General features: G+C 33.9%; 1 protein-coding gene across 3 annotated transcripts in view; it reads right to left on the bottom strand.

Moving 5' to 3' along the window:
* LOC131928920 (ATP-dependent RNA helicase DDX1) overlaps positions 1–20,799 on the bottom strand; it is a gene marked incomplete at its 3' end in the record, with an annotated part of 48,496 nt that overhangs the window by 16,292 nt on the left and 11,405 nt on the right. For all 3 annotated transcript variants that reach the window (XM_059285091.1, XM_059285106.1, XM_059285100.1), the window contains 2 exon segments: positions 8,272–8,330; positions 20,236–20,296. In XM_059285091.1, coding sequence (XP_059141074.1) covers positions 8,272–8,330; positions 20,236–20,296 — 120 coding nt within the window.

The following is a 20,799-nucleotide window of genomic DNA, read 5'->3' as shown; positions in this document are numbered from 1 at the left end:
ACAAGTATGTGTGAGAGTGTATAAAACATTGGTGATTAATCATTGCTGGCCTAGGCTTTAAGAATAATTAATATTCAAGCGTTATGTGTGACTATATAGACTGATACCATAAGCAGTCGTCCATGAAGAATCCACCAAGTTGTATCCAGCAAGCCGAAAATTGCATGTTCACAAAGTACTTACCTCTTCGATGTATAAAATAAAATAAAATTTCTCAATGCACTCAACCGAGAGCTAAGTCAGGTGTTTTTTTTATATGGAATTTTATTTAAAAATTATATCGGCAACGTGTTAAGTACAAATTACTCTTTCTAAATATTAGTAAAGAAATCCTATCTATCCTAATATATAAAAGGCCATGTGCGCTCTTTTCTCTCTCTCTCTCTCTCTCTCTCTCTCTCTCTCTCTCTCTCTCTCTCTCTCTCTCTCTCTCTCTGTCTGTCCGCAAAATATTTTCGCCGGACATCACGTCAGAATCGGCAGCGATATATGGATACATTTATACGGACTTTTGTTGAAAATAATATGTTAGATGTTTTAAATGTATAACCACAATTTTATTTAAAGAAGAAAAATAAAAAATAAAGGCGTATTCGAATGTAGAGAAACAGTATTATTTATGCAACCGGAAAAGTGTTTAAACTTGGGACAAGAACGCATTTAACAATGACGTCGCTTATTGTTTACACTAAAAAAAAGAGCACGAAACTGATGACGTCATCTTCCGAGTTTAAAATAAAAAGAAATGAACTATTTCATTCAAATATGATTTAGAGCTATGTACGCTATGAAATTTATACAATACGATTTTCTCGGCCTAAACTTAAAAAAATTATTTTATCTATTTGGATTCTAGATCTAGAGATTCTAGATCTAGATATTGATCTAGATCTAGATATTCTAGATCATCTAGATCTAGAGATTCTAGATCATATAGATCTAGAGATTCTAGATCTAGATCTAGATGATCTATAAAGCTAAGTTGTCGGGTGCCCGACAGGGCACTTCCCGGCGCCGCAGGCGCTTCAAATTTGGCAGGATCTTGCCTTGGGGCGACAGAACACGGGGGCCGGTTGGCCGAAAAGTCTACGATGAGGGGGTCAAAACTGACCTCGACTGACCGGCGCCTTATATGGGCGAATTAATTAAGCATTCAAATTCTCAATGTTTTCGAGAGCCTAAACGAAGCTGGGCAGCATGCCTAGTATACTACTAAAACTCAAGTTTGTTTACATGTTTGAATATTTATTTTTTTGTTTGTCTGATTTGGTACTGTAAGGGAACTGCTCTATATGAGGGGCTGTAAAATAGTACGAATAATTTTTGATTGCAGACAGACTGTTAATCACACATTTATTTAAAGACGTTAATTAATTTATTGATTTATTCATAGGTAGATTAACCACATTAATTTTAAAGTTTTAGAACAATGGCTAAACTTTGACTGAATAGTGACGTTTGATAGCTCATTTTTTTGTTTGTTTGTTTTTTTATTTGTTATTGGGGAGAATCTGCATTATGTGTAGAGCTGTAAAATAGGATTTCGGGTGGTAAATATTGTTCTTTCTTAAACACACTGTTAATTACACACTAATTTAAAGCCGTTAATTAATGTATTGATATATTCATTGGTAGATTAACCACATTAATTATAAAAGTTTAGAACAATGACTTTTTTTTTACAACAATGTTTTCAATTATTTTTTATTAAGGCCTATATGTGAATGATAAGGTTGACTATCAGGACCTCGCGGGGCACAGGGTAGGTGAAGTAGAGTTCACCTGTTTCTATGTTCTCAGCAAATGAAGGGATAGCGTGGTCAGAGCCTTGCTCGGCCGGAATCGTTTTTTTTTTTTAAATACAAACATGTCTGAGACTTGGCGGGGCACTGGGCAGGTGCTCACAAGAAAAGGGGGAGAGATGATTTATTATGGAAACACGGGTAGCGAGATGTGTCCGTAATGTTCAGTAAAAGTAATATGACTTACGTTGATTAGCCGAATTTTTAACATTTCAGTCTACAGTCCCACTAACCTATCCTCTTTAACTTTAATAAAAAAAAATAATGACTGTCTCCAAACTCTGGGGACAGAGTGGTCTAGCGGTAGAGAGCTGGACTGCTAACCCGTTAGACTCGAGTTCGAATCCGGGTTCAAGTCAATAGACCGTCCCTGAGTCCACCCAACTCTGATGGGTACCTAACTCACGTTAGGGAAAGTAAAGGTGGCTGGGCATAGTGCTGACCACACTATCTCTTCACATGCCGAGGTCACAGAAACAAGTGAACTCTACTTCACTTGCCCTAAAAGGGATCTTTACTTTGCCAACCTGATTACCTGTACGAAAAATATTGTGTAAAATAGAGAGGTACACAGCGTCTATGTGCGATAACTATTTCAATAAAGAACAATTTTAGATAGTCTTAGCAAGTATAAATGCCGTAGAATTAACAGACATCGTAGAAAAGAATTATTACTAAAATTAAATTCCTAACTTTTTCCAGATTGTACAGATACAAAATAGTGTTATTGAATTAGTAATTTTGGCAGCATGGTTTGAGATATTTTCTAAATTTGTGTGGGCTTTCACTAGGGGGGGGGGGGGGGGGGGGTTGGTCGTCGAAAGTGGACGCTTGGAGACGGGGGAGGGGTAGGTCTAAAATTAAAAAATTTCGTGGACGTCATAAACGGATGGTCCCTGTAGCAGTGATTTTGAAAAATATTTTAAAAATTTCAGGCTTAAATTGTTTTTTTTTAATTGTTTTTACGGTCTCTTTGATTGCAACACCTAAAAAAAACATAATTTGTATCCATGTTAACAATAATGATGGAAGTATTCTCGTCAACTCGGATATCTCCATTACAATGTAAAATAACCAAATCTTAGGCCTACATCATTATTTTGTATCAAAACCTAAGCGCGCCTAAGAACAACGGGTGACGCATTAGTGAGTGAGCGAAAGTCATGATACAGTGTAGACCAATGCTCGCTTGGTTTTTAAAAATTGGACTACTAGAATAGCTTTTTTGTTAGTGGGAAAGTGCAGATATCATGGGGAAAAAAAATAAAATTCTAAACATTAAATTCCTAACTTTTTTTATATATTTAAAAATTCAACTCGAAAGCTAGTGATTTTCAAGACTTTTGAAATCTGCAATTCACTTTTTTAAACTCACTGAGTATATATGAACCCTGGTCTCGACGCATTTTCGTTTCATAAAATAAGTCTTCAGATAAATTTGCCTTTTTATTTTTCTTACAAAAAGGATCAGAAGAAAAAGATTTCAAATTTTCTTCTAAAAAGTTGGTCAGTGGAAAAATTTTTTCGGCGGAACATGTTTAATTTTTTTCTGCGGAAAATTTTCCTCAAACGGAAAAATCGGACTTCCGAAAAAAAATAAGCGAAAAAATTCATCACTACCCGATAGTTTAAATAAATACGCTAATGAGACATTGAACCCAAGCAGTTTAGCGATAGAATATCCACGGCTTTTTGTAACACAAAGAAAATATCCTACTGGATCTAATTAAATTGCTAATTATGAAAAAACTTTCCTAAAGATGAATAAAGATCTAGATCTAGGCAATGGCGGAACTAGAAAAAAGCCCCACCCCCGAAAAGAATTGTTTTTCTTTCCTCTCCCTCCTCTACCTCTCTCTCTATATAAATATATATATATATATATATATATATATATATATATATATATATATATATATATATATATATATATATATATATATATATGTATGTATAGACGGAGTGTTCTAGCGGTAGAGAGCTGGACTGCTAACCCGTAATTCTCGAGTTCGAATCAAGGTTAAAATTAGTAGAATGTCCCTCGGCATAGTGCTGACCACACTATCTCTTCCTATACCGAGGTCACAGAAACAAGTGAACTCAACTTCACTTGCCCTATAGACCGTCAGATTTGAAAAGGAACTTTACTACTTACTTTATTACTTCCTAATTTAGTAATTTTTCGGACCTGATATAATCATGTTTTAAAAATGTATTCATCTCGTGTATACCCGCCTAAAATTGTGAAAGAGTTACTTTATATCTGGCAAGTCGGTCAAAAGTATTTAAACATGGAGGTATGATATGTGTTATGGTTTCCCGTGTTTGTTGTATTCGTATGTTGTTTTTTTTTTTGCAGGTATATTAATAGTTTTGAATACATTTGTTTTTTTTTATAGCTGTGCTATTCTTTAGTATGCTTTATTTTAACAATGTACAAATTTATTAAAATGAGCTTTTTGAGCACGCCTATTAGACCATTTAAAGAGGAACGGTAAGTCATGAAATATGTTTGAAGGTTTGCAAATCTTCCAAACTACAGCTCATGCAGTTGTTGTTTTTTTTTGTCAGTGTGTGTTGGTTACTGTGGGACAATCACGGCTGTATTAGATTTTTACAAAACTACTAGTCAATCAAGGTGAAAAAAAAATACTTTATTGTTTTTGGTCGGATTTTGGGCCCCCAAACGCCCTAGGCCTCCCTCCAACCGTAGCTCCGCCCCTAGATCTAGGTGACAGACTCATTATTTTTTAGTGACAGAAGATACTTTAATCATTAAAGAATATGAACAGGGATTGTGTTAATAATCGCTTGGACATAAATTATTTATCAGGGGTTATTTATTTATGACGTCTATACGGAAGGGGGGGAGGGAGGGGGCAAACAATTGGCTCTTCTCCTGAACATAAAAAGTAAAATAAAGACGGCAGTGCTCGTGTTTTTAAACATAAACCCAACTTAACGTATTTATAAATAACAGGATTCATACTCAAACTGGATCATCCTTACAATTAACACCCTAAATATTTTTACGAATTTTCCCTCCCTCCCACCATCCCCAATGTACCACGTCGTCACCAAAAGTCAGACCCTACAACCAAAATAGCATTACACCTCATTCTAACACATTTTTAAAAGAACAGCGTCTATATTTCTAAACAATTTACTGAGCTCAGTCGACATTGAGTATAATGATCAATTTTTATTCTCACAAAGAAATATTTTTCCAACATAAACTTTAACTCTGTTTTTAACATCATTGCAAAAGTGTGTCGTCGCGCTTTTAGAAAACCTCCTCCCGCTCGTCTGACACACTGTCACAAAAGTTCGAGCCTACAGTTCGGAGTGTGAAGTCATTTATGGATGACCGTTAATACAATTAGTAGGCTTACCTCTATGGCAAGCGAGCGATGAAGTAAATTGAATAAGGTCATGAACCCAAAGAGGCTTTACGACTTACTAATCTTATGCACTTATGGTCGTTAATGTAACTATAAATAATAATCATTAAAAAAGTTTTAAAAAACCCACGTTTTCTGATTGAACTAAAAAGTAGAAAATAAATGCTATACATCACAATAATGCAAGCGATCACTCTACTATAAGCGATCAAAAACGTGGGGCGCCGAAGTAAAAGTTATATTACTATTGATTAGATAATACTATTGACTTTTATTAGGGAGCTTGTAGAGAGTCAACAGTATTAGAAACTGTAAGAAAATCTCGGCGCCCCACGTTTTTGATCGCTTATAGTAGAGTGATCGCTTGCATTATTGTGATGTATAGCATTTATTTTCTACTTTTTAGTTCAATCAGAAAACGTGGGTTTTTTAAAACTTTTTTAATGATTATTATTTTCTACTTTTTAGTCTTTGTCTGTTTGTTTGCATTAAAATCTTGCTAACGATTTTATCTTTTCACTCTTTTTTGGGTAAACGAAGACAACTCGTAAAAAGACAACTCGTAAAAAACACGTTGTGTGAATACGTTACTGACTAGAACACATAGATTTGAACCAGTGTCGAGTGGTATAGCAATCGTGTGCCCAACCACTCGACCATATCGTCTCCCCCATACTGGCCACCAGTTGTTACGGTTGTTTGTATACAAACACCGCGTGAACACTACTCAGTAAGCAAAGAGGGAGAGTACCGAACCTTGTTTTCATCAAATTACAGTTACTGGGTTATGTCCCTTTTTCCCCACGTTTTTACTACAATTATATAGCGCTCTAAAATGCTCAATAAAATGTTTCCATGGATCAATTTAGTAATAATAACAATTGAATATTCTATTGTCATCCAAAACAAAGCTTCCCTGAAAATTTCAGCGCGCTAGCTAACTGGGAAGTGCCAGAAATTTCGATCGCAAGATTTGATTGGAAAAATAGAGACGAAAGCAAGTTAAAGAAAACGTGGGAAAATACATAAGTACAGAAAAAAATACTTTTTATTACAAGCTTTTATTTAATTAGGTTCCTCGTTCTTTTGTCTGTCATGCTTTTGTTAGTCGTCCGTACTCGATCAAAACTGGCGAGCGAGATTTCGACCATTTTTAACCGACCAATTTTTCTGGAACTTGGCACGTAGGACAAGACCCGATGACAATGCAATCTACCAAATATTCTTAATTGGATGCTTAATTATTTTTTAAAGAATTAACTAAAATTTCATATATAAGGTAATATTTACCGCGCTATTTGAAGCACATTTTTCGTGTTCATTTAGAGCACAATTGTTTTTATATTTTTAATCATGTAACTATTGCATTAAATAATTTAAAAGTATTTTTTAAATGCATAAAAACGTGTTAATAACAAGCTTTTGTGTAATAATGCACTAAAAAGTAGAAAACACATTATTTTTCTATAAATATACTAGCTGCATCCCGTGCTCCGCCACGGTAAATCTTTTTTAAATGTACCAACTTGGGAACAGAACAAAACTAAACACAACACAAACGAACGCAAAAAAAAAAACAAAAAAAAACGAAAAAACAAACATAACACTCATAACATAAACACAATTTAAATGCAATCATACAGGCATATTGCTCACAGTCTAGCCCGTAGCGCCAAATCGCGCCCTTTCCGGTGATTTGCACCCCCCTCAAACTTTCGATTTGCACCCCTTCCCCCCCTCCCCGCCCTAAAACTTTCGATTTTCACCACCCCCCCCCCCCTCGCAAATTTTTTCCAACCCACTTTGGCGCCCCCTAAGGTCGGCACCCGGGGACATATGCCCCCCTCGCTACGCCTCTCCTATAAAACCCGAAAGATAGAATAATAATTAGAAATCAGTATAAATAATAGGCAGTATTTAAAATATCTGTGTTTTACCTACAATATTTCACTTTATCCATTCACGCATTTTTTTTTCCAGTACTTTAAATTTTAAAAATTTACAATAGAGTTTCATAACTAAAACCATTGCGCACCTAATGAACGTGATGACGCGCCTATAATAGTGCTGAATAATTGATTAAAAATTATAAGTAATAAACAGTAGGGCCTACATTCAGTGAATAAAATAAATAAAAGATTGCCTTTTCTCAATCCATGCTAATTATAATTTTCTAACAATAATTTCCTCTTACACATCCGAATAATTTGCATTCACATTTTGCTAATTATATTATTGCAACACTAATTCCTTCTATGACGAACGTATATTTGCATTCACATTTTTTATTAGCGTGAGTTTAATGTATTTTTAAATTACCTCCTTTGTCAAAATTAGAAAAGAGTTAAATTAATTTGATATTTCTTCCCTACTGTTATTATGTTATTAAAATGTATCCACTTTTTCTGGGAGCCTAAACGAAAATGATATTTGACATTAATCTTTTTAATACGTTTTAGCAGTTTGCGTGTATTTAATATTTTCTTGACGTTATGCGAAAGAGTAAAAACCGTGGCAATTTTAAAATAGCTCTATGCCGCTATATAAACAAACCCTACTCTATTACTTATAATAAGACACTGCGGTGCACTGAAAAGCACAGCATGGTGCGAATGTTTACTTTTATAGTCCCAAAATCTATAGCGATGACGGAAGGAAGGAAGGAAGGACTGACACACTACTTGCCCGCTTATATTATAGATGATAATGAATCACTAAATAACTAAAAATAAAACTTAATAAAAGCGTGGGTCACTTCTTAAGCGTATTCAATCCGTTATATAGCATTATTATATAAAAGCTTGTTATTAAAACTTTTTTTTCTCACTACACTCTGGATTCTGGATTTTATTGACAAATATTTTCAAATAACTTTATGGTAAACTCGTTGGTTTTCTTATTGCTATGTTTAAAAGATCACTGACACAAGAAATTCACAGAAAAAAATGAAAATACTACCCACTACAAGCACTATAACATAGCGGTACATTTATTTTTGTTGTTATTTGTTTCGCAGACGGGTTTAGCAACTGATGACAGAAATCAAACGTCTATAAATGCTAACATACCTCGATAATTATTGCCTGTGGCGCGTTGGGTGCTGGGGTCGCTTTTGTTGCTCCGTGTCCTGGAAAAACAATATCGCTTTCAAATAAATTGACGTGTTGCAACTTTTTAGTGAAAAAATTTAAAGCAACAAAGAAGCAAAAGAAATGAAACAAAAGTCGATAGAACGAAAAAAGTAATCAGGGAAAAGATATTGGTGAAAACAGAAATAAAATATTCATAAAGGATAGGAAGGGGAAAAGGTTTAGTAACATGAAAGGAGCATGGAGGGAATAAAATACAGAAAAAAACATTGAGGTGTGGGAGGGATATGAAAGAAGAAGAGAAAGTAACATGTTCGAATAAATCTTGAGTCACGTTTTTACCAATCAAGATAAAAAATAATAAACTTTGAATTACTTCTCTAAAATATATTTAGATCAATTTTTAAATAATGATTTGTTCGAATAAAAATAACTTCATCTAGTACACTGGAGCCCCGGATTACATACTTTTTGGACAACTAAGGACTTAGGCTAGGAATGCTTCGTATTAAAAAATCTTGGCTACCTGTTAGGTTACTCGTGATGCTAAAATTAATTAAGCCCTACGAGCTGAATCCACTTAGTTACGCGTAAAAGGTTGGTGGTATCAGCTGTGTGAGGTTTTTTTGCTTTATTTAACAAGAACTGGGGATACTATATGAAATTCTCGTTGCGTTTTAATTTATTAAAATAGATCAAGTATGTATGAGTTTTCATCGTTAGTTAAAAGTAACGCTACTTTTTACCCAGTAATTAATTTTAGCTAGATAAAAATGGAAAATATTCTTCGAAAGAACAAACATCTTATTCTTAACAATTGAATACTGATCTGTTCCTCTTGGCCCAATAGATGATGGACATTGTAGTTAAATTTTTCATAATAAATAACTAAAGTAAAATGTACCAACGCAAACAGCATTTAAGTCTGGCTCACCGCTATCACAGTAACCACATGGGATTAGACATTCGTTTCCGCAACCAATGTATCTTGAGCAAAGAAACTCTCGGAGCTCCATTTCAATTTGTTCAGAGGGGCTGCGCTACTTCCTTACCAAGATCAGCGGGGAATAAAGTTACGAATTCAAATAAAGCAGCATCCTATGTAATTTTATAAGCTATAAAAATCTGCACAAAGCTAAATCCCAGTACATCAATTTACATACATTGAATTCAGAAACTTTTTGATTTGATATGGTTTTAAAATGAAAATGTAATAGTACAGGCTATATACAGTGGGCGATGTTAATTATAAATAATGAAAGTAAGAGGATCATGTATGCTATAAATATATCTCTATTTGTAAGTGGGGTGGTGGAGGAGAATAAAGCTGAAATGTATCAAATGTCTAATCAATTAATATGAAAGAGCCGACCCGCAGCGTATCATACGCCGCTATTTAGTTGTTTTATTTTCTACTTTTCAGTAATTCATAATTTGTGAATTCGACAGTACCAATGCTGCCACTGAAAATATTTGCTTTAAAATACTAACCCCCCCTTTCCCCTAACCCCGACCCTACCCCCCCCCCCCCTCCCACCGTGAAAGCAGCCTCCTCTTAGTTATTTCTTAGTTACCTCCTGTAAATTAAAATCGAACTAAATTATCTGCCCCTAATAGAAACCCGGCTCTACGATTTGTAAACATTTAGCTTTGTAAACATTTAGCGTGACCACAACTCACCAGACAATGTGGGGGTGGGGGTGGTAGTGATAGTGATAGAGAGAAAAAGAGGGGACTGCAAGGAGGCGCTTGCAGCTTGTTTTCTAACGGCTCCCAGAAGAGAATTATATATATATATATAGATAGATATAGATAGATATTGTAAACCCTTGCGTATAATCAATACCATTTTCTTTTTGCTGATTGGCATTTTTCACTTTTGTTGTCAGTTTCTTCAGTAAAGAATTAGGGACAGCAAAACTTTTTGGGGACCAGGAAGGTAGGCGTCTTTAGTCCCTTAATTAAACATGCTACAAGTTAGACCGTAAGACTCTTTTTATGAATAGTGCCTCCTTTTAACCACCCACTGCCCCACTACTATCGCTCGCTTCGTTTTTTTACAAGCTTTTAATTAACTTGCTTCCTCGTCCTTTTGTTTTTTGTCGGTCGTGTCTTTTGTCGTGCTTCGTCGTGGATGAAAAGTGGATGGAGAAAATTCGACCACTTCTAACGGACCAATTTCTTTCACACTTGTATTAAAAACAAAATTTTTCTCAAAAATATTTGGGCCATATAATATTAAGTGTATTATTAAAGTATTAAAGAGCTGATAAAAGTGTGCACTCTTTAGACTATCCAAAAAAAACAGACAGGCAAACAGACATTCAGATAAAACCTTGTAAAAATATTACTCTTGTAACAATTAACTAGGGTAAAACAAAAGGAAAATATCTGTCTCGCTGGAATATGAATATGTTATGTGCAGGCCTTTGCAGAGGAGAGGAAAAAGTTTCATTTCTAGTACACATCTGAATACAGTCTGGTACATTTGAGAACATTTGAGAAAGACGATAGCTGAATTTTTTTGTAAGATCGAAAGAAAAGTTTCAAATACTTTACCATTCTCTATCAACCCACCCCTTAAACACTATGTGACTAGCCTCTTTTATCAAAATTAACTTGTCCGGCTCAATTAATGTTAATTGCGTTGATCTCAGTTTTTTGGGCAGGAGATGTAGCTATTGGTTTGTCTCCACTTCATATTGGCAATATTATGAGCAACTAGTGCAGAAATGTAAGAAATGTAAATACAGATATTTCTACTTCTAGAGATATTTCTAACAAAGAAACGAGTGTATTGGCGTAATCATTATTAAAAACAAGAAATTTTGTCAATTCATTTTTCTACCAATGCTTTTTCTTTTTTATAACTTTTTATTTAATTCATAATGTTTGTTTTGTTGTGTTTTTTTTTGTGTGTGTTTGTTTGTGGGATGTGGTAAATCTTGATACTCAACTGTGACCCACTTCTAATAGTAAATACGGCAATTTCATTCAAACGTTTCAGATACATTCTTCCCCGGTGACAATGCAAGAATATCCAGTTAGTCATTAAAATATCATTACAAAATTACTATAATATATTATAAATGGAAGATAACAAGATTAAATACTACCGATCACTGAATCACCAAGCTGACGAAAGTGAAGTATTGTTCACGCTGCTTGGTTTCTGGCCTGAGATTTGGCCATAAACCAACAAAAAAATTAAATTGTGGCCTGAGTAAAAACGTGTGCTAAACCACGATCAAAACAAGTGTCTTTTGTTGGTTTTTTTTTTTTTTGTTAGTGTGTGTCTTTGTTTCTATCAAACATTGCGATGTTGATGTATGGAGACCCGCAAGGCTTATCTTCGCACGCCCTTATTGTAACTCACTTTAAATACCTTGCAAACGATTTTTCATCGACATGCTGAGCTTCTAGAGCAATTTAATATTTGTATTTTAAAACTGATATGAAAGCTCATATCTGTTTGCCAATATTGTTGCTACTTAATTCTCATAAAAAATTATTAAGCCACGTTTTCTGCTCAGAGAAGCTTAAAATAAATCTTTTTGATAACAAAAATAAACTAAGCAATAAACACAGGAATTCGATAAATAATTCATTTTAATCCAGGCATAAAATACAAATGGAAAATATGATACACAAAACAACTGATTATTCGGGGTTTCATTCGAGAAAGAAAACAAACAATTAAGTTGGTTTTTATACAAATAACATTAGGCTGTAAGTGATAAAGGATATCTTTTGTGGGGTTTTTCGTTTTGTTCAAGATGAATAAAGGTAACTAGACATTCGTTTTTTGGTATCTAAGCAGATACGAGCTTGAAGTTAATCAGGCCGTGTCATGTTTCATATATCATCATGTGGTTTAGAAATTGTGGCCATCAAGAAGTTCATGCCGAATGAATGTAGGTTTTAGGGACAAAAGAGATAAAGTGCATGGGTAAATTGTCATCTCCTTGCATAAGTTTTATGTAATATGACTGCTGAAACGATAAGTAATCTTCCGAGGAAAAGTCTAACAGCTTCTAGATCAATGGCTCCTAACCTGGGTTCAATCGACCCCCCCCCCCCCCCGGAGGGATTCGTTGAGTCGATCTCTGGGGTTCGGCGGAGGTCAAGACACACACCGACTCACATGATTCACTATCGGATTTTGGCAGTGCGGACGATGTAACTAGAAAGAAGGATTCGGTAGCTCCAAAAGTGTTAAGAACCACTGTTTTAGATACTTTAGTAATGTAAAACACTTAATATACAAAACAGGAATTAAAGAAGTATTAAACAATGAATGTATGCCTGTCCTATTTGTCTAGTAAAGCAAATCTAACACGTAACAGCCACGCGCCATAACAAATTTAGAATGTCGTGTTTTTTGCTATTGTTTCTTTTTTTCGTTGATTTTTTACTTTCTCGTATATACGAAGTATAGAGAAAGTCTTGTAATCGTGCAAAAAAAAAAATCGAGATTTTTACAAATCTCGACGTTTCACACCTCACTGATACGGAAAAACATAATTTTGCAATCTTGTCCGTATGTCTGTGTGTCTGTGTGTCTGTCTGTCCGTGTGTAAACACGATAACTTGAGTACCGTTACAGCTAGGTTGATGAAATTTCATATATAGGTATTTAATCAAAATCGTAGATCCGTATCAACTTTTGAGCGATTTCCGATAACCGGAAGTGGTACTTTTCCTACTTTGAATTTTTCAAAAGCCTATAACTTGAGTACTATTTCAGATAGATAAATGAAATTTCATATGTAAGTAAAAGATCTAATTCTCTACCTTCTATTAAATTTTGAGTCATTTCCGATGACTGGAAGTAGTACTTTACGCTACTTCCGATTTCTCAAAAAACTAATGTAAATTTTAAAAGTAATAATAATATTGCGCACCATTATGCGCTTTTTTATTTGGGGTTCACTTGGTGTGCAATTAATTTGTCTACGAAATTTTATTCTATTTTTAAAACTTTAAGTATTTAAAATGGATTAAAAATCATGTCTATAGCCCGAGTTCCCATCCCCTGTTATTTTATATAAGAATATTCGAGAAAGTTTAGGGGAGATCACTCCCGGTTTATTTTCCTTTGTATTTCACAATAGTTTCTATAAGTGAAATACGGACAGAATGGGTGCAGATTTCCAATATTGCTCTGTAAGAAAAACAAGTTTGCTCCACTGGGAGCAATCCTACATACAAAAGCAGATCAAATTGGAATACACTGAGCCCCTGCCTCTTTATTTCCCCAAAGCACGTAGTTTGATGTTCGTGTGGATGAACTTTCTGGCTCTCTCAAGATCAATCCCATACAATAAACAGAAGAAAAAAACGTATTACTTTAAAAAAATATGCGAATTATTTCTTTTTCAATGCAGTTTGAAGCAGAAGTCAAGATTTGTTAATTCGATAAATGACAGCAAATATTAATAAGCCAGGGCAAAATGCAATGACAGACGTTGATAAAAGAAAAAGTTTTATAATGATGGCATACATTGCATTGAAATTAAAAAATAAAAACTTGCATTGTACAGAAAAAGCAGAGGTCGTCAAATCCTAAAGATTTTATGAGCGACAACAACTTGTACCTAAGAAAGCATGTTTGTTTTGTCTGTTGGGTGGTTTTAGATGTTTTATTTGCTACTTTTTAGTAATTATGACATTTTAGAAATTGAAATAATAAGTCGATATTTACTAGATTTAAAATAAGTGTTTTAAAATCCGATCAGTATCTTGCAATCTTAACTCTACACGCAATCTGCCCTTTGGTCGTCTCTAAAGTGGAAAAAAAAATCCGTGAACTACTGTTCTCCGTCACCTGGCTGATCGAGTCATCGCTAATACTTAATTTTGTTATCCCCCTTATTTATTGAATATTTTTACCTTAATAAATTCCTTTTAATGGTTGATTTTATTTATATAACTAGAATAAACATTATATACGTTTGCGTTATAATATACGCAGGGGTGAATGTACCTGAAGAGTTTAGAGGAAATCTTTACATTGTAAGTAGGTCAACATTGAGTAACAATATTTTACACATACAGACGCAGAGACAGAAGAGGAAAGACATTGTGAACCTAATAGAAGCTTATTCAAAAAGTTTAAGTAAGTTCTAATCAAGAAAAGTAATGGAAAATTGTCGAGCAACCACAGCGTTGTATTTTCATAACAGTTGATGTAATCAAAGTAAAAACATATATATTTATGGAACTAGATAGGCGTCCCGAGGTTTTCGTTGGTTTCTACAACATATTTTGGATGTAAAAGCCCAAAAGCAGCTGCTCGCAAATATATAAAGTGATTTTTTTTACTGATAGAAAAGGTTGTCCCTATACATTTCTCTGATTTAAAGCCAGTATAGTCTGGTTATAAATAAAACACATCCACGAGTTCTCTTAAACGTTGCACATTACCTAAGTTGATTCAACTTGCATTTAATTTTATACACCGGACTGGGGATATTGATTTTTATCTTCTGTTACTTTGAAGTAAAGGAATCAGATTGAATGAGCTTATCGAGTGGGCTATTTGTGTCTAGATTCTGAAAGAATATATTAGAGCCAATACCAAGTGGCTGGCTAGTTGAATTTTGGAGACACATAGAAGATAAAATCTTGTGATCGAAATCGACGAGACTGATTTTACGCCGAAAATAGGCCCAAACTTAACACTAACGAAACCTGTTTTGTTATGCGTCCAAGCCAACAACTCCATTAATTTAATTTTATATCTTTTAATTTTAATGACGTAATCAACAACAAACAATTCGATTTTTATCTGTAAAAACAAAAACAAAAATTTAAATATTATTTTTATAAAATTATAAAAACAGAAACTGCTCAGATCCTTCGGTATGCTACAACAGAACTAAAAACGCAGAAACCATATAGAGTAGATTTTCTCTTTTTTGTGTTGTCTCTAATTTTTAAAAATGTTATTATATTATATATAGCCCTATAATATATATATATATATATATATATATATATATATATATATATATATATATATATATATATATATATGTATGTATATGTATAATTGAAGTAATTGTTTTTTCAAATATTGCATTTTACTGTGCCTTTTCAGAGTTTTATAACAAATAACCCTCCTCCCCCCCCCCCCCAAACTTTTTTTTAATATTGCTTTGTTCAAAAAAATTTTCTGACACAAAAGCAGTTGAAAAACTTTTGAAAACTCATTATAACTAATTTTCGAAGTCCAACTCAGTTATAAACTACAATAGAAACACATGAGAGACAATTGACATACTGCTACAAGTAATATATGGATATATTAAGAGTTTTTAAGAACATGTTAATTCTTGTATATAAGTTTATAAATTATAAGGCTGAACAGCCACGGCATTCTTTAAAAAAAAACACTTTACCGATAATGTCAATTTTTTTAATGAATCCTCCAAAAGGAGGTCATTATGAATAACACTTAATGGGCACATGAAAGGTATATTTTATCTAATACATTCCTAGAAATGATAGTTTTTAAGAGGTGCAAAGGCTTCTTATAAAAATGAAAATAGCTTAACAAATTGTGCTTTAAAATCAATTTGAACAAGTTCTCTTGTCGGATCCACGGGATCTAAAATTAAGCTGTAGGGTTTTAATTTGAAAGTCGGTTCAATGATGATCAATCACGGAAAAAGATTTTTTCTTCTTTGAGATATCAATTGAAGCATTTAAACACGCTTTCGCGTCTAACAATACGATAAATTTGCTAAAGAATAACTGCATTTGCAGCATGTAGCTATAATTACGGTGATTTCGAGTCGAAATATCTTTTACAACAATACATTACTTAATATGCGAAGACAAATTATAGGTCGTCCATATAAAATGGATCAATTTTTATTACATTTTTTTTAAAGCATTTAAAAATGAGAAATTACTTTGTTAATTGCAAAAGTGTGTCGTTACATTTTTTTAACCCCTCTTCCCCCCCCCCCCCCCCCCCCATATTTATAAAAGAAACCTCTCTACTTACCCCCTAGGAGTGTGACGTTACATATCTAGAACGTAGAGGTTCAAACATAATGCCAATACTAATATATATTAAAAAATGCCATAAATAAAAAAAATTAAATTAGTTTTGCATCTAGACAGCCTCTCGAATAATGTCTAGAACTCGATCAATAAAACGATTGAGGCAAGTCTGATTTCCTGCTCACATAAATCTTCTTTAAATACAAATATTTTATACAGTTTTTATAAGGGTTTTTATGTTTCATTTTTCAATAACTTCAAACACACAGACATGTGAGTGTGTGTGTGTCTGTTATATTTCCATAATATAAAATAACCCTATACTTTAACCTTAACCAAAACCGTGACGCCGTGACTCAATTCTTCACATAACAGAGTAGCCCTCGCCCTAACCGCTACCAACTAACCCCTTACAACCATTCACTCCAGCTTTTATACCGCATTCGACCTTGGGATAACAATACATAAACACACCGGGGGTTAACAATACTCTAGGGTAAACTCAACTCACACACGCACTCTCCCCTAATTCTAGATTATTCTAACCTATTTCTATCTAACCTACAACTGACCCGTAACATACATAACCTACCAAAAGGATTATTTTAGTTTAATAAACATAGAAAGTGTAACTCAATCATTAATACCGTTGTACCTGGAAATTTAGTAGAACTTTAATTAAACATGATTACAGTAGGCCTATACATGAAAGTTCTCCGGTTATCTGTTTGCGTGAGTAAAATAAAATGCAACAAATCAGCAAATTTAAATTAAAGAGATAAAAAGTCGTTTCTATGTAACACAATTGAACTTAAAAACAACCATCTATTCCACCTTCAATGTTAAAGCTGTAAAAAGTCTGTATTGTATATATTTGTTGCTCAATATGTTAAATGTGTATTAGCCTAGAGAAACAGCTTCTTGTAAAATAAGATTTCTAGCTCCGCTGTTCACATGCATTCAAAAGCAGGAAATGCAAAGTTGGTTCAATTGTTTTAAAAACAAGTTAAAAACGGTTTTCAGCCAGCAGATAAATTTAGAACAAGGAAAAAATGTTATCATTTCCTGCTTGCTCGATGACTTCCCTTTATGTTATACGCTTATACATTTAAACCAGAGCCCAGCAGTATATAAAGATTATTGCTTTATTTAAAGATTGATAAGGAGCAACGTGGGCAGATTCTATTGTAAAACAAAAAAGCAATCATACAAAAGACATGTGATTATCAGTTCACTGACAGGGTTGCTAGTCTAGAATTACTTTTTACATTCGTTTTCAAAAAAAAATATCACAGCTAGGTAAAGAGGTGAGCTGTTATAAAAAGGTGAAGATTCTGTAGTAGCTGAGCATGTAAGGATATTCAGCAAAAGTATTTAACACTTCTATTGTGTCTATTAAAACTTTATAAGCTGTACAACGGTACACATAACGTCTCAAAATGACCGGCTGAAATTGGTTCAGCGTTTAATATATTGTAGGCAACTGGATTCAAGCGTTCTGCTCCTGAAAGTTAAAACTTGGTGAAGTTACTTTCTGATACAAGAAATATAAGCTTGATTACAGTTCCTCCTCCGCTTCTTCTGGATGGTTAAAGTTTAAATTGTATTATATCGCCATGAGAAATGTTGCGTGCCTTGTCATGCAGATAAAATTAATGACTAAGAGCCCTTGAAGCTTTAAACTTCGCAATAAGCCAAGGAATGTTGGAATGCTTCGTTTACTTTATCATCAGGGGTAGAAGTATCGTTATCAGTTATTTACTTCAATAAACAATAAGGAAATTTTGTATTAGTTTCAAGGAAAGACGTCATTAAAAGCTATATAAATATCGATCATTGTCTTCTACAACGCAGTCGGTTACGAACTGAATGCATGATTTCTACAATAAGATGTAATCCGTCGGTGAAGGTGGTGATCAAGTAAAGCGGGACCCTACAAGTGTGAATGTAATGAGAAATTCGTCTAGACATCATAAACTTCGTGTGGGTTGTGAAATGTTTGCACTGGTGTAAGGGTCAAAGTAAGGACAAATATCTGAGTAAAGTCCCCCTGGGGTGCTAAGCCTCAACATGCACTCAAATGGACAGACGAATCTCGGTGCTACAGACAATGACTTGCTAAAGATGACAAGCCTTCGGGCGTTGGAGTTCACAGATTGGCGAGTTAGGATCTTGTGGAATAGTCTTCAATGACCCGTTTTATAATGAGAGGCGATAAGCGGAGGAAGCTGCGTTGCTTCTTTCAACGTCAGAATATTTTACTCTATGCATAACCACTCTAAACTGATAGAATTCGACAGGAAAACATTTTCATGATAAATGAAACTGGACGATTCACTGTTATTTCTTCTAGAAATATCGAAAATGGCAGTTTCTCATCAGGCCTAAAAAAACTGTGTTCTATACTCGGCAGGTTTTTTTGACACACAAACAAGTAATAAGGTTAGGTGGTACCTTATCCGGAGATGGAAACAAAATATTTAATTGTTCACTATCTGAATGTGACTGCAGTCATTACATTTCTAAAGCAGCTAAGGGACCACGTTGGCGTGCTTCAAAACCAGACTAAATTTAATGGAAACACAGCTAATAAGCTGGCCATTGTTTCTTAAAATACCTTAGATTTAGCTGTTATTGCAATGTGGGAAGTTTTATTGAGGGTCCTTGATAAGTTAAAGTTCTGACAAAACATGTTCCGTAAAAAAACTAAGAATGTAGAAAAAACAATGTAAAATTATAGTAAGAGGTGAATGAGGTCAACATTTAAAAAAAAAAACTAAAGAAATAATTTTACAGAAAAATTGGTTCATACAGTGTAGTCCGTGATTTTGTATATTAGCTAAAAACACATCGACGCAGTATAAAAATATTGAAATACGGATATGAAACTTTTTTTTTCTTTCAAGTTCAACGAAAAAAAACACTTTTGTTACTTTATAAATACTTAATACGAATGCAAAAATGTTATCACAAACAACACATTTATGTTAGCTGAGTTGCGTGTACTACATAATATAATTGTAGTTGCTTCAATTTGCTAAGTATTGGAAAAGAGAAAAAAAGGGAAGAATTGAAGTAGGTGAAACAGCAAGAACAAAGTGCCGGGTTGCCCAAAACAGGAAGCGAAATGAAGCAATCAGGAAAACAGGGAGGCGAGCCTTTTGACTGACACGTAAAAAATGTGGCCTTTGTTTCCTTGTAATGTGAACAGATGTGCCATCAGCTGGGATCGTAACCTTATTTGTAACCGTGGCTATTTTCTCAGCTTATTCGGTTCTGTCTGCTATTCCACTAACTGTATCAAAAGAGTTATATTCTCTGTATAAAACAGCAACACAGCTTCACTTTTATTACGATTAATACAAAGATTATAGATAATAACCAATTTCCCTAGTGAGATGGGCCTAAAAGTTGTGTGCTGCGACCTCACGTAGACCAATTAACGAGAGAAAACTTTTGAAGAAAATGGTTTTACACTGATCTATAGAGGATACACGGTCTGGTACTTAGATTAAAGCAAACAAAAATTCTTTACACAAAGTATTGATCGCAGCGGATTTCAAAGTAATCTCATGTTACTATTTTTACACCTCACGCAAATATCAGGATGAGCGATGTCTTTGTGGAGATGTACATGAGAACAGCAATTAATATTCATTAAAGAATATTTTTTTAAAACAATCAATCTAACTGTAGTTATTAGCCTAGGACTGGTTTTCGATCGCCCACAAACATTACAAAGTACAGAGAAAATAAGTTGCGCCATGGTATTTATAGAAAAGCAATAGAGGTGATCGTTGAATAAAAGAAATATTTTATAAGCCTAATAATTTTAATACGTCACTATCCCACCACCCACCCCCTCTTTTTACGACTTTGGATTATAGATGAGGCGTCTAAAAGACAACGCACATTTAAACAAAGACTAACCTGCTATCTTTGACTCTTTGCAATTTTCAGAAGCCACGGAACTTAGTGCTTGATATCCACCCTACAATAAAAAGTTAAATCAGACTGCTCATTTCTATAGTCAAATGGATACTATAAATTCAAATTGGTATTATAAAACAAATAGTAACTAAATAATCAACATGCTTACTTATATAATTCAAGTAGGAATCAAAGGGTTTTAATTGATACTAAACTGGTACTAAATAATTCAAAAGATACTATATACTTCAATAAGATTATAATAGGTACTATAGAATTTAGATGGGTACTCCGGAATGGACAGACCTAATGTAACTTACACAGAAAACGATACTTAAAATCTAACAGCCAGCCCCTAACACCACCATAAACGTTTTGCGAACTTCTGGCTACGGGTAATCGATAAAAAGCTGCTAATGGTCCCTGCCTCCATTAGGGATTACCTAATGTTAACTGCAGCTAAAGTTGAGTCCTATTCCTGAATCTTATTGCTACTTAGTAATATAAAAAGCTATATAATAACAGTATGTAATATAAATAATAATATTCCCAAATTAAAAAGAC

The sequence above is a fragment of the Physella acuta genome, unplaced genomic scaffold (genome assembly GCF_028476545.2).
Source record: "Physella acuta isolate Inbredline_101_S28 unplaced genomic scaffold, ASM2847654v3 ptg000091l, whole genome shotgun sequence".
Lineage (NCBI taxonomy): Eukaryota > Metazoa > Mollusca > Gastropoda > Physidae > Physella > Physella acuta.
The sequence above is the reverse complement of the archived record's forward strand: the minus strand, read 5'-3'. Positions and strand labels throughout refer to the sequence as shown.